At 44.4% G+C, this 25,296-nt stretch overlaps 1 protein-coding gene across 9 annotated transcripts in view; it reads left to right on the forward strand.

Moving 5' to 3' along the window:
• The window catches only part of Tenm3 (teneurin transmembrane protein 3), a 707,864-nt gene that overhangs the window by 655,607 nt on the left and 26,961 nt on the right, over nucleotides 1-25,296 (forward strand). For all 9 annotated transcript variants that reach the window (XM_057752171.1, XM_057752173.1, XM_057752172.1 and 6 more), the window contains 3 exons: nucleotides 4,526-4,758; nucleotides 6,062-6,216; nucleotides 6,987-7,861. In XM_057752171.1, coding sequence (XP_057608154.1) covers nucleotides 4,526-4,758; nucleotides 6,062-6,216; nucleotides 6,987-7,861 — 1,263 coding nt within the window. The remainder of the gene's footprint in view (nucleotides 1-4,525; nucleotides 4,759-6,061; nucleotides 6,217-6,986; nucleotides 7,862-25,296) is intronic.

Genomic DNA, 25,296 nt, shown 5'->3' on the forward strand with positions numbered 1-25,296 from the left:
CTCCTCTGTCACCTGTCTGTCAAGTAAAACTTTCCATGCTCACTTTTGTCATAGTGTTTTGGGTTTGGTTTGGTTTGGTTTTTTGGGGAGGGAGGGGATTCTTTATTTAGTTTTATTTTTAGAATTTCCAGCATGAATGCTGTATTCTCATCATTTCTGCTCTTTCCACTTTCCAGTCCTGTGTCCCCTCAAATTTAACTTCTTCATTATTGTTACATGTGTCTGTCTGCCTCTCTCTCTCTGTCTCTCTTTCTCTTCTCTCTCTCTGTCTCTCTCTCTGTCTCTCTCTCTCTCTCTGTCTCTCTCTCTGTCTCCCTCTCTGTCTCTCTCTCTGCTATTGGTTGCCTGTAGTTCTTCATCTAGGACCTTGTAAAATTTCCCCCATCAGTGTTGGCATGTCACCTGGTGGGATCATTTTTGTCCCATTTCAGCTCTGTAGAGATGCGTGCCACCTGTGTGAAGCTAGGGCCTAAGGAGTGGCTGCCAGTCGAGACTGCACCACCTCTTGAGCATGCATACATCTACATTGTTCTCTGAACAATAGAATTGTATGCACAGTGAGACCTTTCCCTCTTTCGATGCTGTCAAGCTATGCTGCTTGTTTGAAAGTGACTTTGTCTTCAGTCACTCGTACAAACTGTAATCCTAGCTCGGCAGAAATAGAGGCAGGTGGTCAATGACTTTCAAGCCAGGCTCCTTGTGAGTTCAAGGTCAGCCTTGGTCATATGATGAGACCCCTGTCTCAAAAGAAAAAAGAAAAGGAAACACCTGTGTGTCAGGGAAGGGGGACAATGCTCTACCCAGCAGATCTAACACACACATACACATGAGTGTGCGCGCGCACTCACACACACACACACAAACCAACAAATTACTGCCCAACTAGCTATCACCATTGCCAATCAAAGCCCAGTTTAGCGGATTAGTCTGTGCATTCGTTTTGCACCAAGAAATTTCATGCCCCATGTCTAGAGAGTGGGCTGCCCGCACCCTGATAGCCAAATCTAATGTCTCAGAATGAAGGATATGATGAAGAAGTATGTTAGTTCGTGTAACTTTCTCGTAATTATTCTCGAAACAACTCAGTGAACATCCTAAGATGAGCCTGGACTTTTTTCTAATAGCTTAGTAGATTACAAATTGCTGATATGCTAGCAGAAACAAGCAAATTTGAATCTATTCACATTCTGAGACTTTCTTCCCCCTAACATTTTCTGAGAGCAAGTCAGACTTCCTAGCATATGAAATATGTCTATTAGGAAAGGCATACTGAAATTTCACAGTGGACAGAAAAATAGCAAATAGTAAGGCCAGCTGGTTCCTACTGAGTACGTCTTAGAGACCAGGCTGTGTTCTAAAGATTATACTCAATGAACAGCAAGACAGCTTAGTGGGTAAGGGTACCTGCCACCAAACCAACGCCGTGAGGTCAAGGTATGGAACTCAATGAGGGAAAACCACGACTCTTCCGTGTTGCCCTTTGACCTCCACATGTATTCTGTGCTTGCACATGCGCACATACACAGTAAATAAAGGTCATGTTTCCTAGGAGTATTTGTTCATTTTATGTGTGGGGGTGCTTTGAGTATGGGTACATCTGTATACCACATGCCTGCAGTTCTTGTAGAGGGCAGAAGAAGGCTATCAGCTCCCCTGGGACTGGAATTGAACATGGGTTCTCTGAAGAACAACATCTCTCCAGCCCCAATAAATGAAATCTTTTTTAAACAGTAGGTTCTCAACACCTACATGTCAGCTCTCCACCGCCTGTAATTCCAGCTCCAGGGAATTTAACGCCCACTTGTCTCTGCAGACACCTTTGCTCATGTACACACACTCACCCAGAGATATACACACACAGTTAAAAAAAAAAATCCATCTTTTGAAATGTTTGAAGATATCCACGTATTAAGTCTTGTTATCCTCCCAGCATCCTGAGAAGAATCTGTTGTTGTTGCCGCCTTATAGTTAAAGATTCTGAGTCACAGTTAGCTTGTATTTATTTAGAAATGAACCTGGGATTCAAAGCCAGTCAGAGAGGTCCACACCTCATTCCTATAGGTGTACAAATAGCAATAGAAATTAATCATAGACAGCCAAAAAAAAATCACCTACACAGTTATTATACATAGTCGGGGGGGGCAGGAAAGACTAGAGAGTCCCTCCATTGGCACATCTTTTGAATAAACCCAACGTGATGGACCTCAGACTTTGTGACTGACTGTGCACAGCTGAAAGGCCAGCTCTCGGGCTGTTGGTAGAAGTGCGTTCACAGCTGTGCCATTGCTCCCGAAGGAAAATGATGACATCACATCTCTCATGGTCACTAGGCCATTTGTTACACATCAGACTTCTGAGATGCCCGTATTCTCTCACTTCCTTCTGAGTCCTTCGGAGAACCGTCTATCCGTAACATCTGCCTGTGTTTAAGGCCTCTTGGTCTAACACCACTCTTAATGCTAAAAGATACCGAAGGCTGGAAAGGAGACCTAAAGGCCTGGGAGGTTAGGGCCTTGGTGTGGCTGTGGCCTCACAGCCCTAGCGCCCCCTTGCACTTCAGAGGTCCCTGCTGTCTACATGATGGGCTCTGTTCCCCAATGTGAGAAACACGAGTAGAAACTCTAACACTGTAGCAAAGGCCCTCACATTAAAGGACACACGTTCACTGTTTGCACAACAAATGAGATTAGCGATGGGACTGTAGGACTTCTCACTAGGAAACCAAGACAACCTGGGTTCAAACCTCCAGCACCCATGTGAAAGCTTGACCCACTGGCACATGTCTATTCCTCTAGCACTGGGGGCCAGAGGCGGGTGGATCCCCGAACCCCTAGAGTGCGCTATTTTAGATGACTTTACAAACTCCGGATTCAGTGAGAGCCCCTATCTCAAAAATTAAGCCCTAGAACAATAGAGGAAGACACAACATCAACCTCTGGCTTGCACACACATATACCACACACTCACACACAAAAAACTCAATAAAAATTTAAAAGAACATTAAATAGTTAGAATGGTTTCATTATAGCATAACATAATTAGTATTATAAATTATTATTCCATTATCAAAATTAAAAGGTTTATATTAATCTTATACTGCATGTTTTTTTTTTATTTTTGAGATTATGATATCATTGCATCGTTTCCCTCCTCCTTTTCCATCCTCCAAATTTTTTTATGAATTCTCCCCTTGCCCTCTTTCAAATCCATAGCATCTTTCTCTTAATTGTTGTTGGTTGTAGTGGTGGTGGTGGGGTGTGTGTGTGTGTTTGTGTGTGTTTGTGCACACGCGCTCTCTCTTCTCCAGGGAAAACTTATTTTTCCCTGATCTCAGGATTCTTGTTTCTTGGGGTTCTTCATGTAGAACTGGGGCTTCATGAACCGTCCACCTTCTATGTCAGCATTTCTGTTGGTGTGTTCTTGTTCAGGTCATGTTTAGGCAGCCATGGTGGATAGACTTCACATATATAGCATCTCCGACGTTTCTAGGAGACACAATCTCACGATGTTCACATATAAAATAAATAAGTGTGTGACTTTTTCTGTATTTGACGGCAAAGAGAAGGAAGGAATAAAGAAAAGGGATGAGGAAGGGGGAGAGGGGAAAAGAACATGAAAGCAAGCTTGTTCGCGGAAGCTTTGTTATTTAACGGATCTCATCTTCCGTCTCCCCACTGAAACACCAAGTCACTCAGACTATTTCTGTCCTTTCCAGAGGACCATATCTGCACGTGATCCAAAAGTCACATTGCTAAGAAAGTAGTGTTCGGAGATTGCCTTCTGCATTTGGATGGATTATCTCATTTTATCCCTGTAGTTCTGAGCAGACAGTATACCCGCACCATCTGCTTTTCTGGACTGTTCGAAAGCAACTATGATGGGCATAAGGCTGCATTCTTGGTAGGGGGAGGATATTGTTTGTGAGGTTTGCAGAAAAGCAAAGCAATGTTAAGTCCATGGAGAATGTGCTGGAGGGGTCTTTCCCTAGAATAAACTTCATCTATCTGTCAGGGCCCTTGCTTCCTTATTTGAGGCTAGAGCAAGGTTAGTTGGTTTTAATAATGCCTCTTGGTGGGGGCTGGAGAGATGGCTCCACAGTTAAGAGCACTCAGAGCTCTTCCAGAGGACCAACGTTTGATTCTTAATTCCAGTTCCAGGGGATCTGATGCCCTCTCCTGGCCTCCATTGGCACCAGCATGCACGTGGCACACACACAACACTTGCAGGCAAAACATAAAATGTAAAATAAAATAAAGAATAATGGCTAACTAGTAGCTGAGTCCTCACCACCAAACCAGAAAAAAAGATATATCACAGACTTAAAATCATCTCTTCTTGGAGACTCTTGCCACCTCAGATCACAGTCTCTTAAGTCATTATCACTTAGCCTGTTCTTTGTCCAGTCTCTGACAAAGGGGTCACAGTTGATAAACACTTTCTCGTGGCATGTTTTATTTCGCTTTCATTTCCCTCTGTGCACAAGGATGAGCTCTCTTCTAATATTTACACGTGAATCTTTTTACAGTAGCAACCCTGCTCACAGATACTACCTGGCTACGGATCCGGTCACAGGAGATTTGTACGTTTCCGATACTAACACACGCAGAATCTACCGCCCAAAGTCACTCACGGGCGCCAAAGACTTGACTAAAAACGCGGAAGTGGTTGCAGGGACCGGGGAACAGTGCCTTCCTTTCGACGAGGCCAGGTGTGGGGACGGAGGGAAGGCTGTGGAAGCAACGCTCATGAGTCCCAAAGGTACTGGCAATTATCAATCTAGGCTTTTCTTTCGACTATATTTTTTATAAAGGTAAAAAAAATTCATCTGGTTCCCGAGTCTATTGTTTTATCTCCAACTATGTTCTGGAAGAATGCATCACATCTAGTGCCTTCAAAGCCATTTATCATGAAATTGTTTAAAACAAAGTTGATTTTTTTTTTTTACAGTAAATATAAGGTTCTTGACTTGTTAAGAACAGAAACCATCATACTATGGTTATTTTTTTTTCAGCTTTTCCAAGACTGAAGCAACCACTCTATATTATTCAGGTCACGTTCTATTAAACTTCAGATCCCTTCATTGTCCTGGAATTTCCTTGTCGTGAATGAGTCCCAGGCCTCTCTAAAAGCATCACTAAGCAACCCTATTAGCTCTCACCCACTTCAGGGCCGTTCAACTTTTGTCTCTGTGCCATGGGAAAATCTGCTCGCTATGGGGAATTTGGGGAGGGAGGGGGGTAACGGGCTAAAATTCTCTGTGATGAAAGCTCTTCACTAGTCCAGATTGACTCCTTGCTCGAGCATCCTGCCGGCCATTACAATGGCTTGTGTTTGGAAACTTTTTTATTTTCATCACAGCTAGTAAGGATTATGTGAGCAGGGGCTGGAGAAAAAAAATATTTGCTGTTCTGAATTATTCATAATGGCAAAATTCATTGTAACAAGGTCAGCTAAACACTAACCTCAGCTCAGCTCTGCCTTTGTTGGAAGTGTGTCGGCGCTAACAGAACCCAAGCCTGTCCCTATAATGAAGAGACGACGTTGGGACTGTAAATGTTATTTTGTATTTGGAGCATTACAAGCACTGTGCCTATGAAGTTCATACCCTTGATAGAGATTCTTAGAGATTCGGATTCTTTGTTGTGTTTCTTTACATAAATGTATTTGAACTGTGCTTTTTTTTTTCCTTAAGATTTTACAATCAGCAATCTTTATTTTGTTTGTTTGGTTTTTAGTTTTTAAATTTTGGGGTTTTTGTGTTTTTTTTTTTTTGTTTGTTTGTTTGTTTGTTTGTAGACAAGGTTTCTCTATGTAGCCTTGGCTGTCCTGGAACTCGTTCTGTAGACCAGGGTGGCCTGAAATTCAGAGATCCACCCACCTCTGCCTCCCAAGTGCTGGGATTAAAAGCGTGTGCCACCACTGCCCGGTCTTACAAAATCAACAGTCTTACCTGTTATCTACCACCCCTTTTATTAACAAGGCTGTTTTAATTGATCATTAGGCCTAAGGATTCAATCAAAATTAATCTTTTTTTTAATGGTAACACTTTTCTTGGATAAAGGACTGGCGATCGATAAGAATGGGCTGATCTACTTTGTTGATGGAACCATGATCAGAAAGGTTGATCAAAACGGAATCATATCAACACTCCTGGGGTCCAATGACCTGACGTCAGCCAGACCTTTAACCTGCGACACAAGCATGCATATCAGCCAGGTACTGTGGATGCTAAGCCAAGCTGCTTGTCTTACCTCAGTGGCTTCAATGTACCCTGTCGGTAGCCGGTGATGGCGCCATGTTCAATCGCATCTGTCAGGCGTGGGTGTGGTCACGATGCAGCTGTTCTGTTTAAATGTACATTGGGAGCTACTAAAAGTTATATGCTTGTGTAATTCTGCATTTGATGAATTCGGGGAAATGCAGATCAATTAGCTCTAAGAAATGCTAAGCATGGGTAATAAAATTCCACTGGAGTCGCGGCATGCAGACGCTCCAAAAAGAACAAAACAGCTTAAATCCCTAATCTTTTGATTGCATAGGCTCCTTGAGTACAAGAAAAAAACACACTACGATTAGTCCCAAGGGGCTTATATTTAGAATTAGGGACTTAACTATTGGCCTGATTGAAAACACAATAGAATAAGAATGTATTCATAACCCAGGAAGCCCTGGCATTTGGCTGCTATTACTACTGCGAGGAGCATATGTGTTCATAACTCAGCAATATCTGTTGACTCACGGCACAGAAGTTCGTTTTCTGTTTGGCTATAACCAGCAAATCTTTACACGTGCTGCATTCTTAGATAAGATGTTATTTCCTGCATTTGTTGCCACTTCAAAATGATAGGCTTGTTTCACCACAGTCAGGGGGGGGGATAGGGGGACAATTTTACAACCGTTTATCAAATTAAGGCTAATTTCCCTGAATGGTCAAATTAACTACGGTGTAGTGACTGACTAACCAGGTCATTTCTTTCTTTATCAAGGTACGTCTGGAATGGCCCACTGACCTTGCCATCAACCCTATGGATAACTCCATTTACGTCCTGGATAATAATGTAGTTTTACAGATCACCGAAAACCGTCAAGTCCGCATCGCTGCCGGACGGCCCATGCACTGCCAGGTCCCTGGCGTGGAGTATCCTGTGGGGAAGCATGCCGTTCAGACCACCCTGGAGTCAGCTACAGCCATTGCTGTGTCCTACAGCGGGGTCCTCTACATCACCGAAACCGATGAAAAGAAAATTAACCGCATAAGGCAGGTCACAACAGATGGGGAAATCTCCTTAGTGGCAGGAATACCTTCAGAGTGTGACTGCAAAAATGACGCCAACTGTGACTGCTATCAGAGTGGGGATGGCTATGCCAAAGATGCCAAACTCAATGCCCCGTCCTCCCTAGCCGCCTCTCCAGATGGTACGCTGTACATTGCCGACCTGGGAAACATTCGAATCCGGGCAGTGTCAAAGAACAAGCCTTTACTGAACTCCATGAACTTTTATGAGGTCGCCTCTCCAACTGATCAAGAACTCTATATCTTTGACATCAATGGCACCCACCAGTACACCGTGAGCTTAGTCACGGGTGACTACCTGTATAATTTCAGCTACAGCAATGACAACGACATCACGGCTGTCACAGACAGCAATGGCAATACCCTCCGAATACGCAGGGACCCAAATCGGATGCCTGTGCGGGTGGTGTCTCCGGACAACCAAGTGATATGGCTGACCATAGGCACCAATGGATGTCTGAAAAGCATGACCGCTCAAGGACTGGAACTAGTTTTGTTCACTTACCATGGCAACAGTGGACTTTTAGCCACCAAAAGTGACGAAACTGGATGGACAACATTTTTTGAGTAAGTATATGAATATTTTATTCTAATTATAAAATAGCGATATTGTAATATAGTGTGTGATAATAATACATGCTTAAGTTCTGAAGGAAACTATATTACTGAGGTCCTAAGGTTTCTATAATTTTCTTATCTGTCTTTAAAGAAAAAGACAAAATCATGAAAATTAGATGCAGAGCCTTGGAGGGGACCCGCGCATGTGAAACTCCTCGCGATTAAATTTCATTTAGCTCCACGGTAAATTTACCTCTCCTTAGGAACTGACGTTTTTGCCCTAGTACACTTAGCAGATTAGTGACAAACCTTTCAAAGAACAATGGGCAGCTTTAGTTTGGGGGCCTCAACCCTCTGGGTTTGGATTTGCCTGGCTGATAAAGCCGGCTGTGGAAGGAGCTCTCATTGAAGAAAAACTTTGAACACCATTTACAGTGAACGTGGCTGGTTACCCCGGGACTGAAAACGTGAAGCCTTATCTCCCAGAGGGCTTAGCTTTGCACAGTCAGTTATTGGAGAAGATAAGCCACACTTTAAGGGACTTGGGGACCAAATGCAAATCAGGACACCGGCCACCATTGGAAAGCGTTTGAGAAGGTTAGGAGGCTTCTGAAGCCAGGGCGTTTGGCCCGCGTGATATGCTCTCCGGTCCCATTTTGTGAGGTCGGTGAGAATGAAATGAAAATTAGCTGCATATTTTATGGTGTGTGTACTTTACAGTGAGAGCCTGTGTAAAAATCATTTTCGATTGCTTGCTCACGTGACTCCCATCGCCCAGGCTAGGATGGGAAACTAGCTGTGCCGAGATGACATGCTGGCCAATGCAGACTGTCCCACAGTGGCATGCCGAAGCGGGAGTATTTTCTCCAAGAACACACCTCTAAGATTACAATGAAAGTCGTCGGGAAAAAAGTCATTTAGAACACAAATATTTTCTGTACAACTTCTCTGGAATGGAACCTGCACAGAGAGCTCAGTTCCCCTGTAGTTCGGATGGCTTTTTCTTTTTTGACAGGTTCCCTTTTAATAAAACAAATGTTCCGCCGCAGCATGGTTTTGTCAGAGGAACAAACCTTTACAATTGAATTACATTAGAATTCTGTTCTCAGCATCACTTTCCTTCATTGCAGGATCGCAATAGGAAAGGAATAAATTGGAAGTCGATGGAAGGCACTTGCTTTGCAGGGCCTTCAAAGGGGATAGCAGGCTCTGTTGCCGGAGAGGGAAAGGCACAGAGAGAAAACGCAGCCGTCAGATAGGCCCGGGCAGGAGAGCAAGGGCACTCCTCATTAGATCTTCAGCCATGGTGGGACTCGGGGAGGGCGTTGCTTTAGTTGAAAGCAGGGCGAGAAGAGAGAGGCTAAGTTCCCAGTACTGTCTTAAGGCGCTAGCTCTGCTCTGTGGGCCCTTTTTGAACATGTTCGGTCCAGAGACTTGACACCGTACAGTTCTCCTTGTGGAGACTACCAGTGGACGAACCGGAAGCCAACAGGATGGTTTACTGAGGGCTCCCAAATTCACTCAAGCTTGGGAAATCAGAGAAACAGGCTCACTCTATCAGTGGGGTAGACGTTGGACAGTTTTAACAAATTTGGATTTATTTTTAATGACGGATAGTGACAAAAAGAAAACATAATATATTATATTGTTATCTATTTATATAATATAGTATATTACATATTGTAATATTACATAATCGTATTATATAAATATATCTACAGCCTTTGAGAAATTCAAGCGCTGTCAGGAATCGGGTTTGGTAGGCAAATCGGTCTCGTGACTATAATAAGAAAGTATTGTCTGGTAAGTTTCGTTTGTGTGTTCCTCTCTCGTCACACAGCACATTTGCATGGTCATTAGAAGGCACAGCTAGAGAAACGACAGCAAAAGTGACTATTTCAGAAAGCCAGTATGACAATATCTACAGCCAGACACAGATTCTCTCGGGTATATTTTAAGAGTAGTATTAGACCAAACAGTGTTTGCAAATTACTTTTCTAATAAAATTAACAGAAGTATTCGTTTAAAAAACAGTAACACATATATATATATATATAATCCAAACACTCAGGAGGATGAAGCAGGCTGTGGACCGAGAGTCGGAGGCCAGCCTGGATGACGCAGTGGGTTCAAAGCAGTTAAACAGTGAAACCTCATCTCAAACTTTAATTTTTGAAAGCAATGTATTGTTTATTTTCCTCTACATATTTTCAGCCAAAAAAAATGTAATTTTAAAGGTTGCCAAGAAGTATGTATGCTTTTTGAAAAGTAGAGCAGCCAGCTTAAGGAATTCAGAACTGCCGTGTCCGAATGAGGTGGTTTTTTATTGTGGTTATTCTGTACGAACTTGCGAAAGGGAACACTTCTTCCAAGGTCAGAGCCTCTAAGGCCCCTTTCCCGAGGCTCAAGCGCGTGCGGGGGGGGGGGGGGCTTGTCCTCTTGGGCAGGCCTCAGGACCCATTCTCAGAGAACATCGCCTTTGTCTCTGATCCTTGGAGGTGAGAAACAGACAAACCTAACCCCGGCTTCTGCCCACAAGAGCCTTGACCACAATTTCTGCTTATTGTATCCTGACCTTCACAAACAATTGCTATGAGCCCCCTAGTATATAGGATGATGGGACCTCTGAGTCCCTCATGAGATGATGTAATTTGTTTTTAGAGTGCTGGAACTTTTCTCAGCCCATCTCTGGGCTATCATGGACCAGGTCACTGGAGCAACCATACGATCTGTGCTTGTTCCCCCTGACCCGACCAGGGAAAGAAGCACGCGCTATTTATGAATCACCAGTTAAGAGTGGTTAAAGCCCAGCTCTGTCCATCTCTGACTCCGACACTGACCTTGGCTGTCTGCTAGCTCTTAGTCACCTAGCCAGTGTTAACCACCCTCCAACCTCGCAGGTGTCTGATGTACGGTTCATCATACTAAACTCTCTTTCTTCTCGCGTTTACATGATCGACTCATGGCTTTTCCACGGCAGGCTTAATTCTATCCCAGCCAAGAAAGAACTGAAATCTTTGACTGTTACGTTACCTTTGGTTGCTTGTCTATAGCACAGGCTGGGATGATCTCTTGTGAGCAGCCACCCTCACTTAGCATTGAGTCTGTCATAGTTAGCCGCCTTGGGAGCAGGGATATATGAAAGAACAATCGTGTCTGTCCTACATGTGTTCCTCAAGGGACTCAGGGAGCCAGCCAACCTGCAATTACTAGCCCAGAGCCTTGTCCCTCCTCATCTTTCTTGCTCACTTATCTCATACCCAACTAGAGGGCTTCCTACACATCAAGCTAGTTGTCTCAGTCTTGGCCGTGTTAACCCTTCCTCTTCCTCTCGACACCAGCCTCTGTTCTAGCTAGCAGTCATGTGGGCAGCCCGGAAGCTTTTGTCACACGCCCTTTCTCCCGCTGCCTACAGAGAGCTGGCTCCTCTGCCTTCCTGTGGTTTGGTAGCTGTTAGTGAACTGATGTCCTGGTAATGTCCTGCTTCATGTTTTTGTAGTCCTGTGTGTCTAATTCAGACATAGAAAGATGCTTGGTAAGTCCTCAAAGAAGGGATTTGACGAGTTTGGCAATGGTCAGGGTTTTACCAAAACCACAAGGGAATTGTAACAGGACCAAAAAAAAAAAAAAATCATCCCCAACTGAGAAACACCTGTTTTCTGTGAATTTCACCACACCAGTCCCCTAAGCTGGTCAGTGGCCTATAATCATCTTTTGGCATAAATACCTTATGTAAGAAATGGCAGTTTTCAGTCCAAATCCCCACGTGTTTGTGGCCAGATTCTCAGTTAGTCTGGTGTCTAAAAAAAGGGTTGAAATGAAAACTTTTATCAAATAGAAACAGATGGAAGACCTGGAATCAATCAATTTGCCTACTGTAAAAATATGGTTACCATAGTTCCCGCCAAAGATATTTTAAAAGGGGAGCAATTCAAAGGACTGACCTTGCATGTTTTCTGTTTGTCAATTTTTGTTGCTGCTACAAACTTTAGTGTGCCATTAGCATTTTGCAGTAGTGGTGTGAGAACAAAGAAAAGGGGAAACCTATTTTTTTTAATGCAAGCTGTTGTCTCCATGGCTCCCACGGCTCCTGGAATGTCACTGTGCACACACAGCGCCCCTCAATTGGAGGCAGACGCCAATGACGTAGTCGGGCGAATATTCATGTATTGAATAGAGTCTGATGAAACTTAGAGCTGACTCACCCCAAAGCTCCTTTGGAAAAAAAAAATGCTGTGTAAATGGTCTCTTGTTCTCTAAGATGGTTCAAACCCCTGCACCAATCATCAATACCGAAAAGATTGCAATTTCCCATTTTTCTTCTCCATCTTTTGATGTTTGCCTAATAGGACTTGTTTACTCGGTTTTTTTTTTCTTTCTAAAATAAGAACTTCCCAGTTGATCTTGTTGTTCAGATAACTGAATGAGAAAATAAAGACTTTGTATTGGTAGTGTTTTATTCTGAAATGTTGGTTTTAAGGAGCAAGGGCAGCAAGAACTGTGCATATCGCCGGTTGTGTAGATGTACCGTCGTAACCCCAGCGATCAGGAGGCAAAGGTAGGAGAATCAGGAGTTTGAAGTACACCAATCCGGGGTACCCCAAAAGTTCAAGAGCAGCTGGAACTACATAGTAAGGCCCTGTCTCGCAAAAGTAAGGGGTTAGGGATAAACTCATTGAAAGATTTCTTGCGGCACTATGATAGGCGCCGGAATCCTTGTTTTTGTGGCAGAGAATAAATGAAAAGCTAAAAAGAAAGCTTTCCTCCAGCCTAAGGGGTGAGGGTCAGGGGAGGAAGGTGGCCCCGCCCCTGCCGTTGTGAAGAGATAGGAGGCCAAAAGTTGTGAATCCTCTGTTTGAAAAAAGGCCTGGGAACTTTGGCACTGGATGGGACATCCAACCCAGAAGAGATCTTACATGCTTTGTCAAATTTCCCCGTGCATCAGACTGCAGGCATAGAGGGGGGTCCTCTAGAAGAGGTTGAGAGTGGCTCCTGGCAGTAACAGATCCCCCAGGCCCTGGACCGGCAAATGGCTACCCAGCCTCTTAAGCTTTGCCCGTAGCTACAGGTCACAGACAGAGCAGGAGAAGAAGCAAGAAGAAGAAGAAGCAAGTGCTGAGAAAAAGGCTGCTGGCTAAGGGGATGTCCCCATTGAGAAACCTCCTGTCCTTTGAGCAGGGGTCAGTTCAGTCACTACCTTGGTGGAGAACAGGAAGGTTCAGCAGGTGGCTCTAGCCTGTGATGTAGACCCCAAGATGGCAGTCCTCTATTGCATCAGGAGGAAAGCCAGGCTGGGGCAGCTGGTCCACAGGGAGACATGCACCCCTTTGGCCTTCGCACAGGTTAACTCAGAAGAGTAAGGTACTCTGGCTAAGCTGGTGGAAGCTGTCAGGCCCAGTTACCGCGAGATCCACCACCACTGGGGAGGGAAAATGCTGAATCCAAAGTCTGTAACTAGCATTGCCAAGCTGGAAAAGGCAAAGGCCAGAGAACTTGCCAGTAAACTGGGTCATGTGTACACCGCTAAGTTTTCTGTACATGAATATAATTACAAAATTATCCTCCAAAAAAGAAAAAAAATTAAAAAGAAAGCAAACATTTTTCTCCTTCTCAGTGTAAGCACAGTGTGTTGTACCAGGTACCACAGAGGTTGGGGGGGGGGGCTGATTCCCTATTTGAGGTTCTTATCAGTCACTAAGATAGGTGAGTGACTCTAATTTAGGGTATATGGATGGTTTCTTTAGCAAAAAAAACCTTTGTTTCCAAAACCAGACTTGTAGTGGTTTCTTTCTGTGGTGTTTGTGGTTGTTCTGTCCCTATTGTGATTCTTTTAAAAGTCTTTCTGGACATGCCACTAGAAAACAGTGTCTGATGCTTTTCGCTCAGCTTTGACGTCTCGGGTGTTGAATAATTATCTCTAAGTGGTTGCCTATGACTTCTGTCTCACTGTACAGTAGAATGAAGACCCACTGTGTGACTGTGAGGCCCACTGTGTGACTATGGAGACCCACTGTGTGACTGAAGGCCCACTGTGTGACTGAAGGCCCACTATGTGACTGAAGGTCCACTGTGTGACTGTGGAGACCCACTGTGTGATTGTGGAGGCCCACTGTGTGACTGTGGAGACCCACTGTGTGACTGTGGAGACCCACTGTGTGACTGTGGAGACCCACTGTGTGACTGAAGGCCCACTATGTGACTGAAGGTCCACTGTGTGACTGTGGAGACCCACTGTGTGATTGTGGAGGCCCACTGTGTGACTGTGGAGACCCACTGTGTGACTGTTTTCTAATAAGCCTAGTTGTTTTGTTTTGGGTATTTTGTTTTTGTGGTAGTGGTTTTCAGACAGAGTGTTTCTCTACAATCCTGGCTGTTCTGGAAATTGCTCCATAAACCATACCGGCCTGGAATTCACAGAGATCTGCCCGCCTCTGCCTCTGCCTCCCGAGTGCTGGGATTAAAGTTGCACCCTGCCACCACCTGGCAACACGTCCTACTCTTTAAACAATTGCCCTATGCTATAATTTCTTAGCTAAAGTAATTCCAGAGAGACCACAAGGATCTCACCTGCTAAAAATGTATTATTTAACAAGCTCATACCCAGAGTAAAACCATCGCTCTTACACTTGAGTGCACACAGAAGCAAATCCGGGGTATGGAATTGGGCGATGGAATAAATTATTTACTAGGAAATGACATTTCACAGCTCTCTGCTCGCTTGCCCACATAAAATACAAGGGTTTCGGCATTTCTAGAGGCGCTTCTTCTGGCTGAAGAAGAAGAAAACGTTGGGGGGGGGGATATGAATTCTAAACGATCTGCACATGCATAGCAGCAGGTTAGTGGCAATTTTCCCGTCTTGGGAGTTTGAATATTTGGAGCTCTGTGTTTGTGGAGCCGTGTGATCTTTGGTGAGCTGTATTCAGATTTACAGAGCAAATAAATGAGTTTCAACATTTTCCCGTTTCTGAAGGTATATATGGGTCTCCAGCTCCTCGTTTGGGTTCTTTATTGTCCCTCATTCAAGCTTTGCAATTTCAGAATGAGCTTCTGAATCATTTCTTCATAATGAACCCAACTCCGTGCCCATGGCACAGACATACAACGCACCCACCCCCACCTATTCTGATACCCTGGGAGAGAACGGGAAAAGGGACCTCAAAGAAGAAAGGGGTATACATGCTAGCTATGGAACCCTTAGGACACTTTCTAATCCAAAACAGTCTACAGAAGGCACAAATAAAGCAGCGAAACTCAAAGGTAATTATGCCAATTAAGAAATATGCGTCCTTGCTTGTTGACACGGCATCGGCTGGAATCACCCAACAATGGTGTCGTGCTGTGTTCCTAGGCAGGCATCCCTCTGATCACGGCTGAGGTAGGGGCTGATTAGAGATGGCTTCCACCTGACAGAACTGAGGATCACTCCTTTGAAACCATCTGACAAACCGCAGGTCATTGTGATTTCTGTCCACAAACAGCATTAAGAATTAAGTCCCCATTTTACAAATAATGCTACTTACAATGAATAGCCCTCAGCCTCCCTTTGATAGTTCCCGCGTCTCTCTTTCTTTGTGAGAGACAGCATTTAGGGACTCAGGACTGACTTCGGAGCAATTTTATCAGCAGAAAACGGAAAATCATGGGGAAATTCTAGCACCTTTTTCCGCTGTCTGCTGTTTTGGTTAGTTCTCTGATAGTCTTGCCTGTAGCAAAAAGTCAGTGAGAACTATGTAGACCTTTGAATATCGTCACTATGGCACATTCCCAACACAGTACACTATCAAGGCAATACTTTCGTCAGTATTTGATTTATTCCAACTCCTTTCTGTAGTCCAGATTAAACAAACCGGAACAGCGCTAGTCTTCAGAGTCCAGTGCGTCTGCTCCAGTGTGGAGACGTGGCCATTGCAGCAAAGCTACATTAACTCTTTCAGTGTGATCCATTTGGCAAATTAATGCTTTTCAGGTGCTAAATTACTTCCTAATGGCTCAAAGATGAGTAATTCGGCTTCTAAATGTGGCCTTTTCTCTCTAAGCCTAGTGTCTGCATCGGGTAGGTTCTCTGATAGCCTCGCCAGGCACTTCATCAACTTGCCTTGCGAAGCACTCATCAGATAATTTACCCAAAGAGCAAGACACACATTCGCAACTCTACACGGTGGCTTGAGAAGAGATTCACGTGGACGGGTCAGGGTAGCTTTCCCTTTTCGTTGACACAGAGCTACGGGTTGACGGTTGAGAATTTTCTGGAATTGTGCATCAACTCCAGCTCATTCCTTCCTACTCGCCCTGCAGCTCTCCCGGGGAAGTGTGGCAGACAGCGAACGCCCAAGAGTCATGTCCAGACATCTAGAGCCTAGAGATGTTGAGGACATGACCCTTCTCTTCTGAACTCTGACCTAAGATCAAGAAAGGGCAATGCTAAGAAAGAGATTAGATGGCTGGTCATCATCCACGTGCCTTTGTTCGTTACGACATCCCATTATTGCTGCATCGTGTAAACCACTCATGCATTTCAAGTCCATCCCAAAGCTTAATCAGCCTGTGAGTCTGAAGGGGGGACCCATGGAGGTGGAGGGAAGGAGGGAGGGGGAAGGAGAAGAGCTGATATAAGGAAATACTGCTTTGGGCCAGCAGGGTGGCTCAGCAACTAAAGGTGTTTGCTACCCAAGTCTGATGTCCCGATACCTGGAGCCCGTGTAAAGGTAGAAGGAAAAAAATGATTCTACCAAAAATGCTGTCCTCGACCTCCACACGTGTGCCATGCCATGAGTGCTCGTGCGTAGCCATAAAAATAATCGGATTTTATTTCTTACTTCTAAAAAATAATATCACTTTCTAGCTCTACATAAAAAGGATTCAAGTGTTCACCCCTATTTAAGTATATGGTAAGGAAAGAAGTCTGAAAAAAAATTAAGATTTTTTCCCCCATAATTAGGCCTTTGATTCAAATGTATATAGAAATCAAAAACTAAAAAGTGTTGGTTTTTAAATAAATAGATTAATATAAATTTAAGCAAGTAATGAATGTTAGTCTAGCATCAGATAAAAGAAAGACCTCATTCTATGTCAAACTCAAAAAGAAAAGAAAAAGCTAGGTCCCTATAAAGGCAGACATACAGTACTTCTCTCCCAGAGGATACAGACTATGGAAATAAAACCAAAATTCCAAGAATGTTGTGATGAGGAGCAGTAGCATGGCCCTCTACTACCTCCATCTACATGAATCTGAATGGAACAGACTGTTCCTATAGAAACCAAAAAAAGCATTTAGAATGGCTAACTGAAAAGCTAAAGGAAGGTCACAGTGGCTATACGCAGTGATTAGTTCTAACTTGGAGCGAGCGAGATGGGTTACGGCCAGCAGTTTCACTTACGTATCTGTTATATGCGTATTCCATAAGAGATCACTTCATTTACATCCTACTGATTTAATGAAGAGTTCTTTTTAATGTAATGTTAAGGCATGCCTCACAAAGCCATCCCCTCAACCATAGTTAGTCCCATCTGGTTGTGTCCCGCCTGGCACTACCCTTCTGGGCCACCCTTTAAAGGCATAGTTAAGCCATCTCAACGGAAAGGCGATCTTCTTAAATGCCGCATTACAACAGCAAACTGGTTAGCAAACTATTAAATACTTCAAACCCCTGAGGCTCCAGTAAGGTGAGGATTTGGCCCATGCCCTTTGGTCAAGGAACATGCCCCACTTACCCACCGCTTTCCTGGCATCATACATGTTCATTCTGTATGGATGATGACTGGCTGACGTAAGTGTTGGAGAATAGCGAGTTCAGCATCCGCTGGGCCCCGGACAGATGAGGAAATACCCGGAAGTGTGGTAAGTGCTAAGACAGTGTTGCTCAGCAGGCAGCCCAGGCCAGGCGACCAGGATGCTCATCCGAGTCAGACGGGGGACAAGAGTAGGCAAGATATACACCTCAGTTAAGCGAGGAAGAGGTGGAGCTGGCAGACGGGAGCTAAGCTTCGACTGGGCAGGCTGAGCATGGCAGGATTTGAACGAACATGCACCTTAGAATGACTGAAACCTGGTGCCTGGGGAGATTAGACTATGGAAAGATTTCAGGAGAGTGCGGTTCTGCCCAAGTAGGGCTTAAATGACGTGTTTGGAATTTGGACCAGCTGGGGAATCTTCCACACTGGATAGAAAAGGTGCAATTAGGGGAATTTAACTGGGAAGCCACATGGTCAGTTTGGTGACCACGTGAGCGTGGACTTAAGGGGGAAAAGTAGAAAGTACAAGGAGAAAAAGAAAGTTATGAATAAGAAGTGGAGAGCTGAATGCAGACTTGGCACTAATCACAAATTGAATTAATCGACAGGAGATGAATAAATCGGCAATTTCTGGGAGCTCCTCTCTGTTTTCCCAACATAGTTGGCAAAATAGATAAGAAAACACCAGAAATGTACAGGGAATTCAGAATTGGAAGTTATGAATGTAAGTTCCCAATGTGATCAAAACAGATAGCTTTGTAAGTACTTGTATGTTATTGAACACCTCTATCCTAATTCTTGAAAGACTGAGACAGGAAGACCATGAGTTCAAGACCAGCCTGGGGAACTTAGTTAGACATAGTCTTAAAAATAATAATAAAAGAAAGAGAAATAAATATATGATTAGATCTTAAGGAAAAACCAGTTCTTGAGATGCATATGTGATATTGGAGCTACTGAGAGAACTAAATGAGGAGCAAATGAAATCACAGTGAAAGGGGTGTAGAAGGTCTGGGTACCAGTGGCAGGGGAGGCTGTTCGGAATCACGACTTGACAGTTTGCACTTCCCTGTGGAAGTAAAAGTAGTGCCCTGTAAAAACACTCAAGGATCCACTTTCTTGAGACCCGATTCCTTGTAATGTTCAAATTGCCTCTCCTTCTACGTGATATCACTTGCTATATTTATCTTTCATATGTGTGCATATGTGTGTGCATGCATGTTTATGTATGTGCATACAGGTTCAGAGGTCAAAGGACAACTTTCAGAGTCATTCCTCAGGAGGCGCCACCCACCCTATCGTTTGAGACAGGGTTTCCCATTGCCCTAAAGATCACCCAAGTAGACTAGGCCAGCAAGCCCCAGGCCTATCTCTATTTCTCCAGTGCTGGGCTTACAACCAGCTCAGGGGCTGCAGCCATAGCAACACGTAGCTTTGCTGTGCTGGGGATTGAACTGGAGTCTTCATGCTTGCCTGGCAAGCATTCTACACATTGAACCATCTCTCCAGCCCTGATCCCCTTTTGTTTACTCTTTTGTACTCCCGCCTGCCGGAGGACCACTGTTCCTCTTCCCTTCTGAAACTGAACAGCATCCATTTACTCTCTCATAGATGGCGAACAGACATCATATTGTTCTCAGTGTTCCATTATTCTTTGCATTCTAAGCCTACCCATTTACTAAGCAATGCTCTAGTAAACAGTAGACTAAAATAAACAGTAGTCTCCTGCTACTGTGTATCTTTGCATTCCTTGGTACTCCCCTGGGTTTTCCAAGCCATTGATGTGTGTCCTTGGTTTCCTGTGCCATTTTTTTTCTATTCTCTACTTCTTCTCCTCCTCTCTTTTTCCTTGTTTTTTCCCCATGTGACAAAGCTTTGGTTGAATGGGAAAGACTCTCGACTAGAGTAAAAACCTTGACTCCAGGACCAATTTTGTCACTCCCAACGACGATGCTTGGCAAGCCACAGAACTACCTTTATTTATGAAATGAAAGGTTTCTTGGCAATGAAAAATTCCTCCTTACTGTAACAAATCTGCGACTCTACCATTCTTCCAATTTCTCTTGGCCTCTGTTAACACTTATCCCATAAGAAACATTGACTCAAAGTTACCAGATTTCCCTGTACAAAAACAATGATACACATTGCATCTCTGTTGAAACGAGAACCTTATGTAATATTGTGCTGGTGGTAATCACAGCCACTCAGTGATAAATGGGGCTTCTTTGTAAATAGAATAAATGCCTAACCTCAAAAAGTTTTCTCTGGATCACAGTCTTTCCATTTTATTCACATCCATTTCCCAGGACAAAGAGAGAGTGGCAGGCTGCTGCCCTTGCCAGTCTCACGGAACAAGCACAGGTTAGAGCCTGTCCCTTAAGAGCGAGACCTCCTAAGGAAACTCACCCAAGCAAAGAAATGTAAGCAGGTATAGCCCACCCTCTCCTGTCTGTTCACATCCCTGTCTCAAGATCCTCTCGGCACTTGAAAGAAAACCTATGTAAAAACAAAACAGTGACTTCTTTATTCTTCCTTGATTTCCTCTTCCCCTGTCACCTCGATGTCAGTACCTGTGAAAAGGCCCTGTCACCTTGATGTCGCTTGATTCCTCTAATTATCATGATATTAGCTGCTTTTCCTAATGTCTTCCCAATTTTGGAGGATTTTCTATTGGGAACATTGCTATTGAATTCAAAAGAAATGATTTGTCTCTGATATAATTGTTAAATATTTATATGTAAAATCTTGGGGTTAATATTACAAATCACATTATTATTAACATCAGAATGGCAAATCAACCCACCATTCAAGTATAAATGAGTCCTGTTCTTTTTTTTTTTTTCTATTGGTTTGTTTGTCCTGCATCAAGAATGAGGATCAAGGAAATGACTCCTGCATTCTTGTTCAGCTCTGATGGGTTGGTAACTGCGTCCCTTACCACAGTGATGGCTAGGTTGTTTAAAATTATCACTATAGAGAAAATTGTCACAGTAGGTGACAACAATGAGTAGATTTTCTTGGTTTTGTTTTTATTGGTTCATGGGAAAGGAAGTTTAAGCTATCAGATGTATAAGAGGCACAATAAAACGCGGGGCCCATGGGTCTTTCAGGGAACGTTCACTGTGATTCAAGTCTAAGATCAAGTCCATACACCCACCGAGAAACAGAGTCGGATAATAGTAGAAACTCTGGTAAGATGAGGAAGCCCATCTATGACTGTGCTTAAACATTCCACTCAAGGACTCATCTGAACAGCCGCACTGAAGTCAAGCAAGTTCCGGGGCTTTAGAGAACTGCAAATGGTTTGCACTTGAATAAATTTACAGTAGCAGTAGTCTGTTGACACAGAGCTGTTACGCGTGCCGCTTAGTCAGTGTTTCTCTCAAAGGAAAATCTACTGAAGATACTTAAGCACGGGAGTATTGTAATCATAGTGTTCCTGATAGTTACCAGAAAGTGTGGGGAGAGGCAGGTAGACCAGTTGTCCAAGGGCAGCCGTGGAAAAGGGAGCATAAGTATGTGAAAGACAAATACGAAGGGAAAATGAAGAGTAGTGCACTTCATGTCTGTGGATGGAAAGGAGAGAGAGGATCGAGGTTATGACTCTGAGGCATTTACTAATAATCTTGCTGCCTCAGAAACATAAAAGGACTTTTGAAAACGCTCTCCAAAAGCTAAAGTAGCAAGTCTAGGCAAAAAAAATGCAATCAAAATTAAAGTCAAATAAATAGATCGCCATAAAAAAGGGTACCCCATCGCTGCAAGAGCCAAAGTTCGGGGAGAGCCTGAGGGAGAGTGTCTTTTCCAAGCCAAGTCCTCTGTGAAGAGGGGTCAGCTGGGAGCAGCTAAGACCGTGCTGTGTGGTGGATCGCGAGCTGCGAGGTTACCCAACGAGTGGAGCGGTGAACATGAAGTCGGCGCCCTGCTCACATTCCCTAGAGCCTATTGCATTGTAAATTCCAAAGGCTCATAAAAGAAAAACTACATCTTTAATACACGAACTGGGGCCGTCTGGTGCACTGAGGCCAAGCCACTCCCGAGCGGCACATAAGCAGAGGCGATGCCCGGCGGTATATGGATTAGATGGGAAGGTCGCTGATCTGCCAGGGTCAGAGCCTTCCATTTGGTTATTACTAGTACATTGCCTGAAAATGTTCTTCTTTTGATAACGGATTCTTTTGTTTCAACTCCTTACCCAGAATCCTCTGGTCACTTTAAAGCCTGTCCCTCGACTCATTTTCTTTTCTGTTGACAAGGGTCCTGGTCTATGAAAAGGTCTTCATTGATCTACACTGAAATGAAAAACCAAGCAAGGATGATGAGAATTCTTTTCAGGTTGCTTTTGTGGGGGTTCTTGACACAGCACCCAAAGGCCTGGCTTTATTGTGCCGAGTGCTTTAAATGGTAGGAGACTAGAAACGTCCTGATCACTTCCCACCTTCCTTTCTTCTTCCTTGCTTCACTCCAGAAGCATGCCATAAAACCTGGAAGTCCTCTTCCCCAAGATGGGTCACAGAAACTGTACTTCCTCTTCTTGTCATGCCGAAGGAGCCCTCTCTGTCCTTTCTGCTCTTAAAGTAGGCCACCAGACCCTCGTTCCAGACCCTCCCTAGGGAGACCTAGTAGAATCTGAACAGAGGCCTTGCTTCTCTGGTCCCCTCGTTCATCACCATCTTGTTTGTACATGCCTTGTCCAATCACCAGCTTGCCCTGTGTCATCCAGCAGGAACATAAAATTACACACAGGAGTAGCCCCCTTCCCCCGTGTCCCTTGTGATAACAAGGGACAATACTTTATGTTTTCAACCCCGGAGTGTATTTCTTTTAACCAATTCTCTCTCAGCCTGAAATGAGGCTCTTTCTGCCTTCGGTGCGATTAAATACCCTTCCTTTATGATGTGGTAGGGGTGAAAGATGGTAGGCAGCTCTTCACTTAAAGGCCCTGTGTTGGTTCCCGATGTTTTCCCTATGTTTGGGGTAATCAGTAAGTCTAGGGAGCTCTCATAGCCTGGCCTGTCACCTCTTGGTAAGATCCATCAGTACTACCCATTGTCAGCCTAACTAAATGCTGCTTTCCTAAAGCCTTCCTCAGAGGGGAATCACACAGCCTCACAGACACTTCCGTCAACATTCCGCCGTGCCCCATCCCCATGATGTGAAGCCTGCTCAGTCTCAATGTCTGATTCTCCTACAGAGTTCTGCTGCCAAGACCCAGCCCCTAAAGGCCCAGTGGCTAACTTCCCTCTCTCCCAGTCCTAACAGCTTCTCTGCTGTATATTCAAGACTTCCATTACCCCCAGCCCCCGCACCCCCTCCCCCTCCCAGTCCTGTGAAAATCTCTGTTATCCAGTCCTGAGAGCCAGAGATCTCCTCAAGGAGGTCCCCACTGGCTTCTCCAGCTGGAGATCTCTGCCTACTTTCTGGTCCCTCTAGGGACCCGAGGGGCACTCACTGTTAAGAGGCAAACTTTCACCTGTATGACGATTTTGTAATCTCTTTGGGTTCTCAGTAGTACCCTTGTGTGCAGAAACTGATGAATAACTAGACATGAAGATACCCTGAGGACTCTCACTCATTCCTGGCCTTCCTTCTTTACAAACTCTAGTCCCATTAATGCCTTAACTTAGAGTTAGCCTCTTGTTGACTGGCACACGGTCAGAACTTCCGGGGCCAGACTGTTAAGCTGAGCCCTTGAGGAGCCAGCCTCTCCTTACATCATTCTAACTGTGCTATCTCCAAAGGTTACTTATATTTTTATTTCCCAAAGAACCAAAAGCTAACAGGTTGCCGTTTGAATGCTCAGCATCCTGGCCTGTATCCCTGTGTGCTCAACCTCCTGGGATAGGAAAATGCCTGCCCAGCAGGAAAGGGAATGAGCGGTCAGCCAATGAAAGCATCAAGTCAAAGGTTGGCAAAATGCTTTCTACAGGAGAAAGGTGAAGTTTCTGCTTGAGATGGAATGGGGCTGGGAAATATAAACCCGAGAAAGGGCAGGTCGGCGGCGGCGGCAGGAATGAATCGGCACGCTGCTGGAGAGTGGGATCGTGCGTGTAAAGCACAGGTCTCCGCTTTGAATTGGACCCTGTGATTTACAGAAAGGACAATGGGCCCGAGGTCAGGTGCCTAACAGCTCCATTGACAGCTCCGCCATGAGAGCCTGAGCAAATGACTTAACCACACCATCTTCATCTTGCCACTCACAAGATGGGGGAGGGCCACTGCGGTCCAGAATGGTCCCTATGGAAGCGCATTCAAAAGGCTGTTAATTTCCAAAGGAGCTGTGAGCAGCACAATGTTCGGTTATACCAAATAGAAGCCTCGACTTGAGACTGATTTTTCGTCCATAATTCTCCGTCTCAGCTTTGCCGTGTGAACGAGCCAATGCCTGCTTGTTTCGAGGTCAATAATGTCTTCAGGAAAGCCGTGACAGCCGTAAACTATTTTGGATTTCTTTCATTTGTGGCTTAATCTGCTCGGGGCTCTGGGATGGCTAAGGAGGGAAGGATGTCTGCTCTGTTTCTTTGGCGCTGCCTTTTCTGAGTCCAAGCAATGATGACACTTAATGGTGCATTCGTCTCTCTCATCCTTCTTCTCTCCTCACTTCCCCCCTGAGTGCCCATTCCCATCGCAGCAGCTGCGTGGCAGGCTGTCAGACCATGTCAGTCAAACCCGAGATCTCACTGACCCTGGGCCCTCTCATGTTAATGGGTCAGCACGGGCAGACCTCTGTCTTCGCCGTCTTCACTGCCTAGGACCTTCTAACTGCAAATAACATTTGTGTGCTTTTCTGCCCTGCGTCCCACACTGCCCTGCGATTCTTGTAGTGGCTGTGTGTTTGCCCACCCCTGGCAGTTTTCACCCTCAGCTAAAAATATCCGTTCTCCACCATCACTGCTTCTGAGCTTGCTACAAGGACACTTCCAAATTCTCATTCAGAATTCTGAATTTGGTTTCCCCTGTTCAGATAATGTGCTCATCTTTTTATACTTTTCTCTGGTGATGTCACAAGTGGAAAATTCAGAATAATTGAATTCTTAGTCAAGGGTTGTTCCTGTGGTACGTTTTTATTATCACGGCATGGTAAATGGACCCTAACATTTAAATAAGTTTCCCGTATTTTTTTAAAGATTTATTTATTATATATACAGTGTTCTGCCTGCATACCAGAAGAGGGTACCAGATCTCACTATAGAGAGTTGTGAATCACCATGTGGTTGCTGGGAATTGAACTCAGGACCTCTAGAAGAGCAGCCAGTGCTCTTAATGGCTGAGTCATCTCTCCAGCCCAATTTCCCATATTTGTATGCTAAAAAAAAATAATAAGCATGTAATAATATCAAAGAACTGTTAGAAGTCCGGAAATACTGTATCTCATTTCGCTAAATATAATAAGCCACTTGCGTCCTAGAATAGCAGTATAGACCAGAGAGGATGGGGGCTGAAGAGGTGCCTCAGAAGTTAGAGCACTTGCCCTTCCTCTAAAGAACCCAGCTTCAGTTGCCGACACCCACATCAGGAGGCTCACAGGCACCTGGAACTCCTTCCAGGGGCATCTTACACCTTCACCTGTGTCCCGTGGGCATTGCATGCATGTGCACATACCCTGATATGTACACATGATAAAAATAAATCTTTTTCTTAAAAAAAAAAAGAAAAAACAAACAGTTCCGTGAATTCGGGTCCAGCCTGATCTACATAGTGAGTTCCAA

The sequence above is a fragment of the Chionomys nivalis genome, chromosome 20, assembly GCF_950005125.1.
Source record: "Chionomys nivalis chromosome 20, mChiNiv1.1, whole genome shotgun sequence".
Lineage (NCBI taxonomy): Eukaryota > Metazoa > Chordata > Mammalia > Rodentia > Cricetidae > Chionomys > Chionomys nivalis.